This window comes from Colias philodice, chromosome 7 (genome assembly GCF_061535455.1).
Source record: "Colias philodice isolate Cphi_HAF_F1 chromosome 7, ilColPhil1 Martin Lab GWU primary, whole genome shotgun sequence".
Classification (NCBI taxonomy): domain Eukaryota; kingdom Metazoa; phylum Arthropoda; class Insecta; order Lepidoptera; family Pieridae; genus Colias; species Colias philodice.
The window spans coordinates 8,779,115-8,794,752 of NC_143092.1; the positions used below are offsets into that span (position 1 = coordinate 8,779,115).

General features: G+C 36.9%; 1 protein-coding gene across 1 annotated transcript; it reads right to left on the reverse strand.

Moving 5' to 3' along the window:
• Window positions 1–1,131: 1,131 nt before the first annotated feature.
• Window positions 1,132–13,754, reverse strand: LOC149487234 (pancreatic lipase-related protein 3-like). The gene is made up of 6 exons (XM_089697135.1): window positions 13,718–13,754; window positions 4,579–4,731; window positions 3,347–3,712; window positions 2,194–2,436; window positions 1,663–1,785; window positions 1,132–1,311 (listed from the first exon to the last, which is right to left on the reverse strand). The coding sequence occupies exons 1-6, from the start codon at window positions 13,722–13,724 to the stop codon at window positions 1,151–1,153; spliced, it is 1,053 nt and encodes a 350-aa protein (XP_089553261.1). The 5' UTR covers window positions 13,725–13,754; the 3' UTR covers window positions 1,132–1,150.
• Window positions 13,755–15,638: the final 1,884 nt, after the last annotated feature.

Consider the following 15,638-nt stretch of genomic DNA (forward strand, 5'->3'; position numbering starts at 1 on the left):
GCAATAAAAGTTAGCCTATGTTCTTTCTCAGGGTCTCCAAATTTCATCAAAATCGGTCCAATAGTTTATGCGTGAAAACCATACATACATACAAACCTTTCCTCTTTATAATATTAGTATAGATTATTGGTGTCCTTGAAAATAAATTTACATTTATTAGCATACAACTTTTGCCACGTGTACCAAATAAAATGAAAAATACATACCCAAAGTATAGCGATAAAGTCCCGTCAACTTTGCGATACAGATAACACTTTTCAACGGAAATAAAAAGGAAAATGAACATTAACTTTTCTTGCAAAATTTCGTCTGTAAATAAGTTGATTTGCGAAATATTTACGACTTTGTGTGCTTCTGTCAAATTCGGTTCCAAGTTGTGAAAGGACTTTGAATTTTTTTGGCTTTAAAATGGCGAATTTTATGAAATCTAATGCGTTTTGAGAAAAGCTTCGGTATTTGTATGTTTGGGTAAATACTTTCTGAGAATCATTTTCCCAGTTTGACGGAGTTTGAAACATCAAGAAATTAAACACTCTTTCGGAATTAAATGAATCTTCATTGTATTATTAAAACGACATTTTAAACAATATTACCATTTATTTTTTATATTTTCAAGAATTAAAGTTACGCAAAATCGTATTTACTAGAAATTTTTTTTCCAGAATTTGTCTTTTCTAAATAATTGACTAATAAAGACACACAACTTTAAGCCCTCACAAGCTTCATATTTCTACAACCCAATTAAAAATGTATATACAGACTAGCGGCCCGCCCCGGCTTCGCCCGTGGTACATATGAAAAATAGATGTTGGCCGATTCTCAGACTTACCCGATATGCACAGAAAATTTCATGAGAATCGGTCCACCCGTTTCGGAGGAGTATGCAGACTAACATTGTGACACGAGAATTTTATATATAAGAAGACTAGCGGTCCGCCCCGGCTTCGCCCGTGGTACATATGAAAAATAGATGTTGGCCGATTCTCAGACTTACCCGATATGCACAGAAAATTTCATGAGAATCGGTCCACCCGTTTCGGAGGAGTATGCAGACTAACATTGTGACACGAGAATTTTATATATAAGAGAAGATATTATAGTCTAGACCAATTAAAACAACTACTAATATCTTATATAATATCCGTTTATTTCAACCACTACCAGCTGCTCCCAAGCCAAAAGGTGACGATGATCCTGTAGTTAAGTAGTACACGCCAGGGCTGCCACTTTCGGAGTTATATCCCATATACGCGACTTCGTTCTTCATGCAACGACCGCTTTGAAATGTCGTCCAGTTTTCACATTTTCTTGCTATAAATATTGGTACGTAAATTAGCTGTAAATTATCAAACTATAATTGTAAATTAGTTGTAAGTAGTACCAAAATTGATGCTTAGTTTTAAGCAGGTAAATTATTATCTGTTTCTATTTGTAAGTCACCAAGGGTATGCATCATGAAATTATCGCTCACTTGAATATAAATTTCTTTCAAATATTAATGTTTCTCATTACTATTATTTCGAAATTTACAATAGATAGTGATGAATCTTCCAGAAGCACATAAGTGTTATGTCACATAACATATTATATACAGTTCAAACGCGAGTTTATCCAAAAGCAGGTCATAATATCATATTCCGAACTATTAAGTGCAAACATTACCTGGAAAGCGTTCAGGAGAATTAATAGACTCCGCATACAACTCCCACGCCCGACTGTGCTCGCAAATTGGCAAAATGCAGCCCGGCTGCATAGCCCCACTGTTAGGAAAGAAGTCTTTGTGACCTGTTATAATAATAAGAGCTTCTATTTTACCAGAGTAGATAATTTTTGAAGTATGCAGTAATGCAAATCTATACTACCATTATAAAGCTGAAAGTTTGTTTGTTCGTACGCGCTAATCTCAGGAACTTCTGGTCCGATTTGAAAAATTCTTTCCATATTAGATAGCCCATTTGTCGAGGAAGGCTATAAGCTATATATCATCACGACAAACAGGACCGGAGCAATGCGGGTAAAACCACAGGTCACACTAGTATATAGATAATATTCTAATTTTAAAAATTATTCATATAAAGTTTCATTGTCGTAAAAAACTTTGATTTCAATATTAACTTCCTACCACGTCTTTTACTTATACATTTATTGGATTCAATACAAACGTGCTTTTGATGCCTATAAAATCAAATTTACCAACAGCTTCTCTAATTCCGAGCATGCCAGCATTTGTATGGATAACATCAACATAATCAGCATCAGAGGGGTCCAATCTATCATCCAGACTGACGTTACTAAAGCAGGGTCCTGCTGGGTCCAGGCCAGAGATCCTGCCAATGCGCTGACCAGTGTCTTGTTGGACCTTCTGACCTGCTGCACCTGCTATGTGGGCACCGAGGGAGTGACCGATTAGAAGTATTTTTGACGGGTTCTGGCCACCTGGAATAATGATGTTGGCTGGTTGAAATGATGAAATGTATTATATACTTCCTTTAACATACTTCGATAGTTTCCTTATAACCATTTATAATTATGGAAAATAATTTCATATCTATAACTGTTGTCAAAATCGGTGTTTTTTTTGTAATTTGCTGCATGTATGCATACCTATATGAAAATACGAAAATATGCTAACTAATATAAACAGCCGCTTATCCCAGATCTACTTCTGAGTTGAATCGTTGAAAACAAGCAAACAAAAAAATTTAATCATTTTTCTTTATAATGTTAGAGCACAAACTTATACATGCATGTTTAAATATGCCATACATGTCTCATTTCAAATATATAATTTGCAATACCTAATGCAAACGTTCTATTAAATTTTTGTTCCTCAATCTCATTCGGAATATAACGGTGGGCAATGATAACTAAACTAAAATTTAGCGTCGTAAATAGTTAGGAAGTTTAAACTTTCGTACTCTGGGCTACCAGTTTTCACTGTTCCTGTGGGAATTCCAGAAATACATCTACTTTCCTAGTTTAACTTATGCCTTTGATGTTGTTCGTCGAGTACTGATATACTACGGGGATAACAGCAACGGCGAGTATTTTAAGAGTAAATTAGAAAAGCTAATTACTTCGGAAACACCAATTTAAAATGAAGACCTTCCAAAAGAAGAAATAATTTTTCGACTCTGACTGATTCGATTCGAAACTGATTCGTTGGCTATATATCTTGTATTTTATCATGCATTCATGCAGCCATCAATGTTTAATAAATACTTTTATATAGGACTCCCACTCTATTTAACTTGCATGCCAAGTTTAATATTTCTGTGCCTTCCATACTAACCAAGGGTCACTAACCTCCAAATATTCTTATTCGTCCAAGAAATCAAATACTCACGCCTTATGACATCACTCAATAAGCTTCCCAGCCGCTCTCCCATAAAACGCACATACGTAGACGATGTTATATACTCCAGGCCTATAACATTCCTTCCATCTAACGCAAATACTTTTAAATTGGTCGCTTTTAACAATTCTGGGGCTATAGCTTGAACCATCACTCCTTCTGAATTTTCTAAATATCCATGAATTATGATAGCAATAGAATCTGTCGTCATCATACGTTTTAATCGATTCGTGAAATTGTATTTAGTGTTACCATTCTTGGTGATTCTATCTATGTTCAGTTTCTCACTAAATATGGTCAGGTTGGATCCTTGCATCTGCTCGTATGTTAGGCCGAAATAACTTTTTAGCACTTCACCTGAAATGTTAAGAATTAGTTTTAAATTTATTATTATGTATCTTTGTATATTTCAGTTGGTTTTCATAAACTAATCAATTTTTATTTCGTTCATGGTACGATTATAGGTTTTCTTCTTTTTAAAGTGAAACTTTTATTACATCGTCTCAAACTTTTTGGTCTGTGTAGCGCATGTCGCGTGTATCGCGGCTGCCGAGTAGGTATACCTACTCGGCAGCCGACCGTCGCGCGACATGCGCTACACAAAGCAGTGTTCGGAACCGTTCGAACAGTTTCACTTTTACCGTGGTTTCATAAAACCACACAACATTTTTTTTTCATTTATAATGTATCAGATGTTAATAAGGGATAATAAAAGCAACAATACAGAAACCTTTTATTGAACTCTAATAAAATAAGTCACATTACACGATTTTCACACACGAAGATGGAAAATCATTTTTGTAAGCTTTTAAATCTAGGATTAATGCCGGGAGCACAAAGTAGATTTCCGATTGAATAATGTATTCTTCGAAGTTGGAACCCAAACGTATATTTATGTAAAAATAAGGCACGTCTGATTCTCGTCAAAATTCATGTACCGTACGAAAGATATTTGATATTTGCTGTTCATTTCTTCCAGATAGCCATAAATATGGTGTCCCCATAGAGTAGTTTATGGTTTCGCTTCAAGATGTTATAATTTAAAGGATTACAAATGGTAGATCAATTTAATAAGTATTTGACATTTCCATTTTGTGATAGTAGAGATATTCCGATTAAAAATACAATTATTTTCGATACATTTTTAGTAGCCAGGTGATCCGAAGCTCTCTTAAAGAAATATTTTATAAGTTGTTGTGTGGAGAATCTTAATAAAAACTTACATTTATCAGAACCAGCTGCAAAAATAGGTTGTATCGCTGGTTTGGCGGCTTCTAGCATAGAACTAAAGCTAAATTTGGCGGGAGCTTGATTGATGTGGACTGCGTGTACGCCGATTATCAGGAACTTGTATATTTGTAGAATTTTGAAATGTACTGAAATTAAAATTATCATGAAAATCATTTCTGTGTATGCTCGAGGAGATTTTGATCATCTCACAAATGTCAAATTCTCGGGTATAGTCTTAGTTGTCATAATATTATTCTGAAACTGCTTGAATGGTTTTTATATGTAGTTTTTTTTATGTTGTTTTGTATTTTATATGTAGGTATATTCAGAATCATGAGGTTGTAAAATACTTATAATTCTCCTAAATGACAAGAAATTGGCAGTGCAACACGTCTCATGCAATGACTCTATTATACTAGTAGACGCGGCATACGCCAACATCATTGCACTAAAAAACAGCGTAATTAATACATACCTACTTACTAACGCATTATCACCAATACAGTTGTTCTCTCTTTCACTCTCACGCACGAGACATAATACATGTCTCACTCATGTACTTCGTAATAACAACTGCCGATTAAAATATAAAAAGAACGTCCAGCCACGACGCTGAATGGTGCGTGACTAAGTGAAACTCGGGCACTTAGCTGAGTTTTTTCTTGCCAAAATAGAGAGCGGGTAACGTATCTAGCTTTTTTATATATCATAGGTCTCATGTAATGAAGTGACCAAGGATTAGACAGTATACTATCTATGTAATCTACTTATAGATAAGGTACCTTAAGGCTATTTAGTTCAATATATTTACAATATTTTATCTAATTTGAAGAATTCATTGAAATCTGATGACATTCACTTTGCATTAAATTGACTAAAGCGTAGGAGGAGCTAAGAGAATTTGTTAGTAAATCATTCAATCATATTTAACCCGATGGGCAATACAAACCCACGGTTTTTGGGACAAATTCGTAATTGTCTAGATGCTTCGATTAACTTGTATCTAACGTGGGTTTTACATCCACAATACTGGAAAATATTGAGTTATAAATAATTATTCTGCTCTTCCAGGAAGTTTAAAATTATGTTATGCTAGTGTTAGCGATCGATGTTAGGCGTAACGTCGTTTTTTGCAAGTAATGAAAAAATTGTTTGTGTAGATCACAATTAGTGAGTACAGAGCGCACGGTAGTAAACGCGCGCACGCATTTAATCAATGTTTCTTTCGATGTAAATACATTATGACAACTTGTTTGATTTTATTAATATTTTATGTTTTGTGATAATGTTTATTTTATAATGTACATCGTAGAAGTTTTCTTTGTCTTATGTAAAGGTACATGTATGTTTATGAAGCGTATTTAAAAATACAGTATGTAAAAGAGAAGTATATTGTATAAGTATATTTTGTATTGATTGTATATGATTTTGTATATTTTTGCCTTTAATTGTTTAAAATATATACTTTAGTTGTAGTAGTTGTGTTACGAAGTAGATATGTTACGAAGTACTTGGACTCATTTAAGAATTTTGCTAAATATGTGTTTATGATGTACGGCATATTGTATATTTTTAGAAAGTATTTTTTACGATTAATAAGAAACTTGTACATTTTTTGAATATTAATAAAGTTAAGAGCAAGTAGAGGGCTGGTTGATAACAAAACGGGCGCACGGATTGAGCATTACGTACGGGCTCACCGTGCTAAACTAGTATATAATCCCCACGGCGAGCGTAGCAAATCAGTTCTCGGGAGTCAACGGTACGGAGCACACGTAACTTACGCGACTATCACCAGCCCTCGAAAGCTACTTGAAGAAGAATTGCTGCAGTTTTATTTCGCCACGTTTCGTAATAAACGTTATTGCGAAGCCCGCGTGCTTTGCTCGCGAAATAAATACCTCGCGTCTAAACGGGCTGTGACGGCATAGTACGTTTCCACGGACGCTAGCAGAAGCGTCGGGAGTGAGCGTGAACCAGCGTTCGAAGGCGTTCACTCAGCGGAGATAGACATACGTTGTTTATCGGTCGTGCATAATATATCGCGTGACCTGCGTACGAGCAAGATCGTACTGCGCCTACGCCGCGATATACACGGTCACATTTCCGTTTCCGCACACAACATTTTTGGTCCTTCGAGCCGGATTCTGCCAGAACATTTTTGGTTCATTGGAGCCTGGTCCTTCGTTTATTAGAAGAAAACGTACGAAGAATTGAAGATGCCTATCACGAGGTCGAATAAGAAAACTCCGATTGATCGCCGTACGTCAAGACAAGAAGATGAAAGCCGGCTAGAGCGAACGCCGATGAGTCACGACGTTACGACGACAGATGTTGATGTTGCGTCAACATTTCCGAGAACTCAGCCAGCCGCAGAGACCCACGCCACTGACACGATGGCTGAAATGGGAACCCACGGGTCGAAGAGTAAGGAATTTGGTTCCAAAGATACTCTTATATCGGCTACAGAAGGCCGTAAAGCGATGTCAGTTCGCTCGGCACAGGCAACAGCACGAAAGCGTTTATTAGAAGCGCAACAGGAATTGCTTCAACGCGAATTGGAAGCAGCTCAAGCGGCAGCGCGATTGGCACGCGTAAAAATGGAACTCGCGGAATGTGAAGGTGAGCTGTTGGAGTCCGATAGTGGTGAGAATGATTTCAAGTCGGAAAATGTACAAAATTGGATCGCTGCATCGATCAAAGATACAAATTACGCCGACGACACTGAACAGTGTATCAAACCGTCCTTTCAAATGCCAGTTAAGGAAGAACAATGCAAAAACTCGACCATTGAAGTGCAAACATTGGCGGATGCATTAAAGGAAGTTTTATGCACAAAAAATAATACGGCGGCGCAACCGAATTACATAAACGAGTTGCCGCACTTTGACGGCATTAGTGATGAATGGATGGCATTCAAAACCGTTTATGACGATACAGCCCCATTGTTTAATGACGTACAAAACATGGCAAGATTACGAAGGGCAATAAAGGGTCGTGCACGTGAAGCAATAAAAAGTTTGCTTTATTCAGCCGCTAAGCCGTATGACGTCATTGACTCACTAAGACGCCGCTACGGAAGAACAGATGCTTTGGTTCTTGCCGAGTTAGATAAATTACAAGCATTAAGAAAAATAACAGACGATCCTCGCGATGTGTGTATGTTCGCAAGTCAAATAAATAACAGTGTGGCGGCTATCAAAGGTTTGAAGAGACCCGAATACCTTCACGCGCCGCATATTGTTAAAACGATATTGGATAAACTACCACAATCATTTTTATACCGGTGGTATGATTTTGTCGGCGACGAGGAACACGGTGTTTCTGATATAACACGTGTTTCCCAATGGCTTAATCGTGAAGCAGATCGATGCGGTTCACATGTCAGCCTTACAGAGAGATATAATACGAAAGTGAACTCAAGGAACATATTTAAAGGTGACAGAAATAAAGGCTTTCAACGATATGAAACATACACCACGAGTGAAAATAAGAAACGGTGTATACAGTGCAATGAAAATCATGTATTAAGTGAATGTCAACGATTTTTAAAACTGTCTGTTGACGAACGTTGGGACATGGTGAAAAAGTGTAACATATGTTTTAAGTGCTTAGACGGGAAACATCGCAAGCAAACATGTCGTAAGCCATCATGTAAGTACTGTAAGAAATGGCATCATTCACTATTGCATATTCATGATTTCAATAAAAAGGAAGAGCGAGATAGCAATATCGCCTCGCAAAGTAGTACAACGACGACGGCTAATACTGCGTCATCAGTGTGTGCAACGATAACACCACGTGCTTATTTAAAAATAATTGAAGTGGATGTGTTTGGGCCGAAAGGATCCGAAACGATAATGGCTCTTATGGACGAAGGTTCAACAGTAACTTTATTAGACTCATCCGTGGCTAATCGTATTGGACTGAATGGTGATAAAATGGAATTAGTATTACAGACTGTGGGTGGTGGAAACATAGTGAAAAAAGACTCGCAAGTGATAAACTTAACAGTGAAAGGTGTTAATAGTAATAAAGTGCAAAAACTGAAACAAGTGCGTACTATAGACAATTTAAAATTAACTCCACAATATTTGGATAAACAACGAATTGTACAGTGTCGGCATTTACGTAATCTCGTCGATCACATTTACTATGAAGCACGAAACCCTATGTTGCTTATAGGGCAAGACAATTGGGAGTTAATAGTGTCAAAAGAAACAAGAAAGGGAAAACCCGGCCAACCAGTCGCTTCACGTACAGCGCTTGGTTGGGTTCTGCACGGTATCGACACAAGCATTACGAGGCAAGTAAATATTGTTAATACTTGTTTAAATATCAACGAAATAGACGCCGATATGCACAATTTGATAAAAGAACACTTTTCAATTGAATCACTTGGTGTGGAGGCAAGAAGGCCGTCTAACGATGCCGAAGGGAAAGCACTCGCAATACTTAATAAAACATGTAAAAGATTACAAGATGGCCGTTTTGAAGTTGGTTTATTATGGAAAACGGATGATATCAGCTTACCAGAGAGTTATGCATTGGCTGAAAATCGATTAAAAAGTATGGAGCGAAAATTCGATAAAGATGCAAAGCTAAAGGTTGAATATAGTAAGCAAATTCAACATTTATTGCAAAATAATTATGCAGAAGAAGCGCCACAGACAATCAATTCTAACAAGATTTGGTATTTACCACATTTTGCCGTAGTTCACCCATTAAAAAATAAAATAAGAATTGTTTTCGACGCAGCCGCAAAGTCACGTGGAAAAAGCCTTAATGACGCCTTATTATCAGGACCAGATTTGCTACAATCGCTATTCGGCGTGTTAATACGTTTTCGACAAGGACCGATAGCAGTAGCCGCTGATATAAAAGAAATGTTCCTTCAAGTCAAAATAAGGCAAGAAGATCGCGATAGTCTGAGATTTCTATGGCGTAATGATGGGCGTGACTCACCCATTACAGAATATAGGATGACGTCAGTAATATTCGGTGCAACGTCATCGCCTTCAACTGCGATATATGTAAAAAATCGTAATGCGCAAGACTTTAAAGCTCAATTTCCCGCGGCAACGAAAGCAATTGAACATAATCATTATATGGATGATTATTTGCATAGTTTTCACGAAGAAAGTGATTTTATAAAAATAACGAACGATGTTAATGTAATTCACAAGAAGGCAGGTTTTGAATTGCGTGGGTGGGCTTCAAACAAACCCTACCTCCTTCGAGAAATGCAAAATGAAAAGGAAAATAAAAGTGAAGTCGAATTAGGTGAAAATGAAGAGAAAACATTGGGCTTACGTTGGCTAACAGAAAGTGATAGTATTGCCTTTCGTGCTAATTTACGCAATACATCACAAGAAATACTGCAAGGCATAAAAATACCTACGAAGAGAGAGATTACGAGTGCCGTTATGTCTACATTTGATCCACTAGGGCTCGCGTCGCCTGTTTTAATACAAGGAAAGAAGTTAATACAAAGTATATGGAGAAGCGGCGTTGGATGGGATAATCAAATTGAGCCAAGAGATTATCAAACGTGGTTGACATACATAAACAATATGAAATTATTGCAAGTTCTACGCTTGAACCGATGTATAGCACCTTATAACACCGAGGGGGAGCTACACGTGTTCACAGACGCGAGTGAAACTGCATACGCCGCTGCTGTATATTGGCGTACCGAGAATAAGAGAGGTGAATATAACGTGAGCCTCATAGCATCGAAAGCGCGTGTAGCACCTTTGAAACCTATATCAATGCCGAGATTAGAATTACAAGCGGCTCTCCTTGGTAGTAGGCTAGCACATACTATTGAAAATGAACTTGACTTGCAAGTAACAAATAAAACATACTGGACCGATTCCAGTATTGTGTTGTCTTGGATCAAATGTGACCCTAGAACTTTCAAAACATTCGTCGCGCATAGACTCGCCGAAATTGAGGAACTTACAAAACCTCAAGATTGGCGATGGATACCATCAGCACACAACCCAGCTGATGATGCAACGAGAGATGTGCCGGATGATTTCAACCACAGTCATCGGTGGTTTACGGGTCCATTGTTTCTTAAACAAAACGCATCTCAATGGCCTGCGCCGCGAACTTTCAAGAAAGAGACAACAATAGAAGAAAAAATAGAAAACGTTATGCATGTGCAATTAACTACATATGCCACACCGGAGCCGGAAAGATTTTCAAGTTTTCAAAGGCTTTGTCGTGCAACAGCGCGTGTAATACAGTTTGTTAAATTATGCAAACGAAAAGAATTTAGTAACGCTTGTAAAGTCATTAAAAGCAACAAGACAAAGAAAATAAATAATAAAAATTACAATTTTAAGGAAAGACAAGAAAATAATATAAAGTTAATACCTATCGGTGCAAATATATTATATGAAGCAGAGTTGTTGTTGATAAAAAGAAGCCAAGATGAGAGTTTTCGATCCGATGTAAATAATAAGAAAAAAGGCATGCAATTAAACAACTCGAGCCCATTGAGAAAACTCGATGTAATATATGAAAATGGCCTTTTAAGATTGCGAGGACGAATTGACGCAATAGAAGGGATTCCCAGTGAATATCAGCGCCCAATCGTGTTATGCAGTAGAAATAAGATAACACGACTCATCATCGAAGATTTCCACCGTAGATTTAACCATGGAAATTACGCTACGGTTATAAATGAAATAAGGCAACGATATTGGATTGTTGGACTGCGATCAACACTACGATCGGTTCAATATCAGTGCCAATGGTGTAAAGTTTACAAATCTAAACCCAGTGAAATACCTATGGGAAACCTTCCATTAGAAAGATTACAACACGGAGCTTTCCCGTTCACATGCACTGGGGTCGATTATTTCGGCCCCATGACTATAACGGTTGCAAGACGGCATGAAAAGCGATGGGGCGCCCTTTTTACATGTCTCACTACGAGAGCGCTACATATTGAGTTGGTTCCAACCCTATCAACCGATTCAATGATAATGGCGCTACGGAGATTTGCGGCTAGACGAGGCATGCCCAAAAATATATATAGCGATAATGGAACGAACTTTGTTGGCGCGAAAAAAGAAATAAAAGAGGCTGTAGAAAATATGAAAATTCAAGGTCTGGCTACAGAAGCAGAAAAGATTGGTGTAACGTGGAAATTCATACCACCAGGTGCGCCTAATATGGGGGTTGCTTGGGAACGCTTAGTGCGATCAGTAAAAGCAGCACTTGAAGTAACCATGAAAGAGCGTTATCCGCGAGAAGAAGTTCTTCACACTCTTTTATTAGAAGCCGAACATATAGTTAATTCGAGACCACTTACGCATCTTATAGAAAATCAAGATGAAGAAATGTTAACACCAAATCACTTTCTAATTGGAAGATCGTGTGGTGCATCGAGAATAGGTCAGTTTGAAAATTGGGAACTTGTCGGCCGAGAAACATGGAAATCAGTTCAACGCTTAGCCGATCACTTCTGGCAAAGGTGGATTCGTGAATATTTGCCTACACTGCTACCACGTAAAATAAGCGGTAAAATGAGCGGAGCTGACCTTAAAGTAAATGATATCGTCATGATCGTTGACGCTAATCTACCACGATGCACATGGCCGAGAGGAAAAATAATCCACGTTTATCCCGGCCCCGATGGTAGAACGAGAATCATCGATGTCGAGACAACGGTTGGCGTGCTGAGACGTCCAACATCGAAAATCGTTTTACTTGTACCTGGATCGCTAAAGACAGATATTGGTGCTATGCACGAGGGGGAGGATGTTAGCGATCGATGTTAGGCGTAACGTCGTTTTTTGCAAGTAATGAAAAAATTGTTTGTGTAGATCACAATTAGTGAGTACAGAGCGCACGGTAGTAAACGCGCGCACGCATTTAATCAATGTTTCTTTCGATGTAAATACATTATGACAACTTGTTTGATTTTATTAATATTTTATGTTTTGTGATAATGTTTATTTTATAATGTACATCGTAGAAGTTTTCTTTGTCTTATGTAAAGGTACATGTATGTTTATGAAGCGTATTTAAAAATACAGTATGTAAAAGAGAAGTATATTGTATAAGTATATTTTGTATTGATTGTATATGATTTTGTATATTTTTGCCTTTAATTGTTTAAAATATATACTTTAGTTGTAGTAGTTGTGTTACGAAGTAGATATGTTACGAAGTACTTGGACTCATTTAAGAATTTTGCTAAATATGTGTTTATGATGTACGGCATATTGTATATTTTTAGAAAGTATTTTTTACGATTAATAAGAAACTTGTACATTTTTTGAATATTAATAAAGTTAAGAGCAAGTAGAGGGCTGGTTGATAACAAAACGGGCGCACGGATTGAGCATTACGTACGGGCTCACCGTGCTAAACTAGTATATAATCCCCACGGCGAGCGTAGCAAATCAGTTCTCGGGAGTCAACGGTACGGAGCACACGTAACTTACGCGACTATCACCAGCCCTCGAAAGCTACTTGAAGAAGAATTGCTGCAGTTTTATTTCGCCACGTTTCGTAATAAACGTTATTGCGAAGCCCGCGTGCTTTGCTCGCGAAATAAATACCTCGCGTCTAAACGGGCTGTGACGGCATAGTACGTTTCCACGGACGCTAGCAGAAGCGTCGGGAGTGAGCGTGAACCAGCGTTCGAAGGCGTTCACTCAGCGGAGATAGACATACGTTGTTTATCGGTCGTGCATAATATATCGCGTGACCTGCGTACGAGCAAGATCGTACTGCGCCTACGCCGCGATATACACGGTCACATTTCCGTTTCCGCACACAACAGCTAGCTTTCCGCCCGCGGCTTCGCCCTCGTAGTCAAATAAAGATTTGCATAGTTCCCATTCCCGTGTGATTTCCGTGATAGGACTTATCTTATGTAATTTCTCCAGCTATCTCTGTACCAAATTTCATTCTTATCGGTTTAGTGGTGTGGGTAGTGGGTTTGATAGTAATTAAGAATAAAAAAGACCTTTCAATCAAAGCAAACCTACACTATATAATGTGAAATAATTTCAGTATCAATGGTCTTCTGTCCAAATTCCACTACCCATAACCGCTGATATTTGCAACGGAAATTAACGTTAAAACAAACAACTTATATAAACTTACGTGACATTTCAAAACACTTTAAACCGAGCCACACTGATCCTCTGTTATTAGCTTACTCACGCCCATGCGAATAAAAATACATACATAAACTCTGGCCTTCAGAACTATTGCAAAATAATATAATTAAGAACACGGGTACCATGACACCGGCCTATGGGATTTGTTAATACAATATATTACTTATTCATTGGTAAAGTAATCAGTTATAAAATACATTGATTACCAAACCACTTTTAGACAAGATTTTTATTTGGTACCTGTTTCTTTTTCCATACTTCTTTTTCTTTTGATTACAACGGCTGTAAAGTTTTCCAGGGAAAAACTTGAGCAAGGACTATTTGGAATTAATGTTTTTCCGGTGATAGGTCATTAATTGAAGGAGGCCATAGGCTACATATAATACTACGACCAATAGAACCGTAACATCAATGAAAACTGTTATAAAAACAAGATAAATTCTTTTGCTCTTAAATAAATTAGGTGGGTCAACATTCAACTAGTATATCAGTGAAATAAAGGCAATCAAAATTATCTTCAAAGACACTCACTTGTCTTGAAGCCAGCCAGTCAAATAAAGGCAACTGAAACTTTCAATTCCACTAAATTTAGTCTCAAAATTGTCCATAGTTCAAAGTTTCAGAAGTCGTCGTCAAACAACAAGCGATTTGTATCTCGCACAGCTATTAGTTCCGCATCACATTGTTGTGGCCTGCGCAATCATGTTACAATATCGTGTACAATACAAATTGTATGTCTATTTGAGGATTTATTTATTTTATTCATTGGGACGAACGATATCTCGTAAAACTCCGTTAAGACAAGTTATTACAGTATTTAGGAATCCAATTTTAATCGGGTGCAATTGTCATGTTAAGAATGTTTGTTACATTTGAACATAGCACACTTTTTGTGAACTCTTTTCGAGTGCATTTATCAATTATAAAGTTACAAATAATATTCTTGTAAAAGTAAAGAATGCTTTGAAAACTTTATTTTAAATGTTATTTAATAAACTTACTTTTGTTCTTCTACGCGTGACACTCAATGCTCCATTGCTTCTGGAAAATTCTATACTAAGTATCAAAAAATGTTATTATCTCGTTCTCGTTATATTATTCATAAAGTATCAAAATATTAACAAACATGCCTCTGAAAATTATAAAATCCCAAATTTTTCTTACATGTGGAAGAATTCGATATTAAATTTCGTAGAAATATTTTTCGCGTAGATGTTACAAATATTTTACAGCGAGCTATGATGCTATGCTATGATCAGTAGCTATGATTTGAGTGGATAGTTTAAATTGTATTGATGGTGGTGATAAAACAAAAATCTACATAATATTCATCTACCTATTATCTGTACTTAGCCTATGTATGTAGGTATTATAAATTATTAAGAACTTAGAACTGAGAACAAACTGACTAAACCGATAAACTGTCCTTTTTCTTTTAGTAGGTATAGTTTTACCACAGATAATATAATAATACTATATTGGAGATTTTCTTCACAGCTTTCGATAATAAAAAAAAATATTCTACACAGATTAGTAATTATATCGCTTACCTCATCTTTAAATTAATAATGTTTTAAATAATATAATGACAAAAAATCCAAATAATCTTAAAAAAAAAACGTCTACACAAAACAAGAACCTTTCAGTCCAGGATACTGCATCAATCAGGTCTTCTAAAAAAAACGGTTTTTTCTAATGTTATAAGAGAGCAAACGCAGACGCATCGCACGATTCACGCCGCCCATAAGCGTCCAATCAACTGGGAAGTGGTTTGTTGCTGTCCTCAAAAAGTAAAGTTGTTATTAAATTATCCCTTATCACGCGACCAATCAAACTCTAGATTACCATTATCATTACCCAATTGTCAATGCATTTGTTAATTCGATAATTGTAATAGCAGTGAA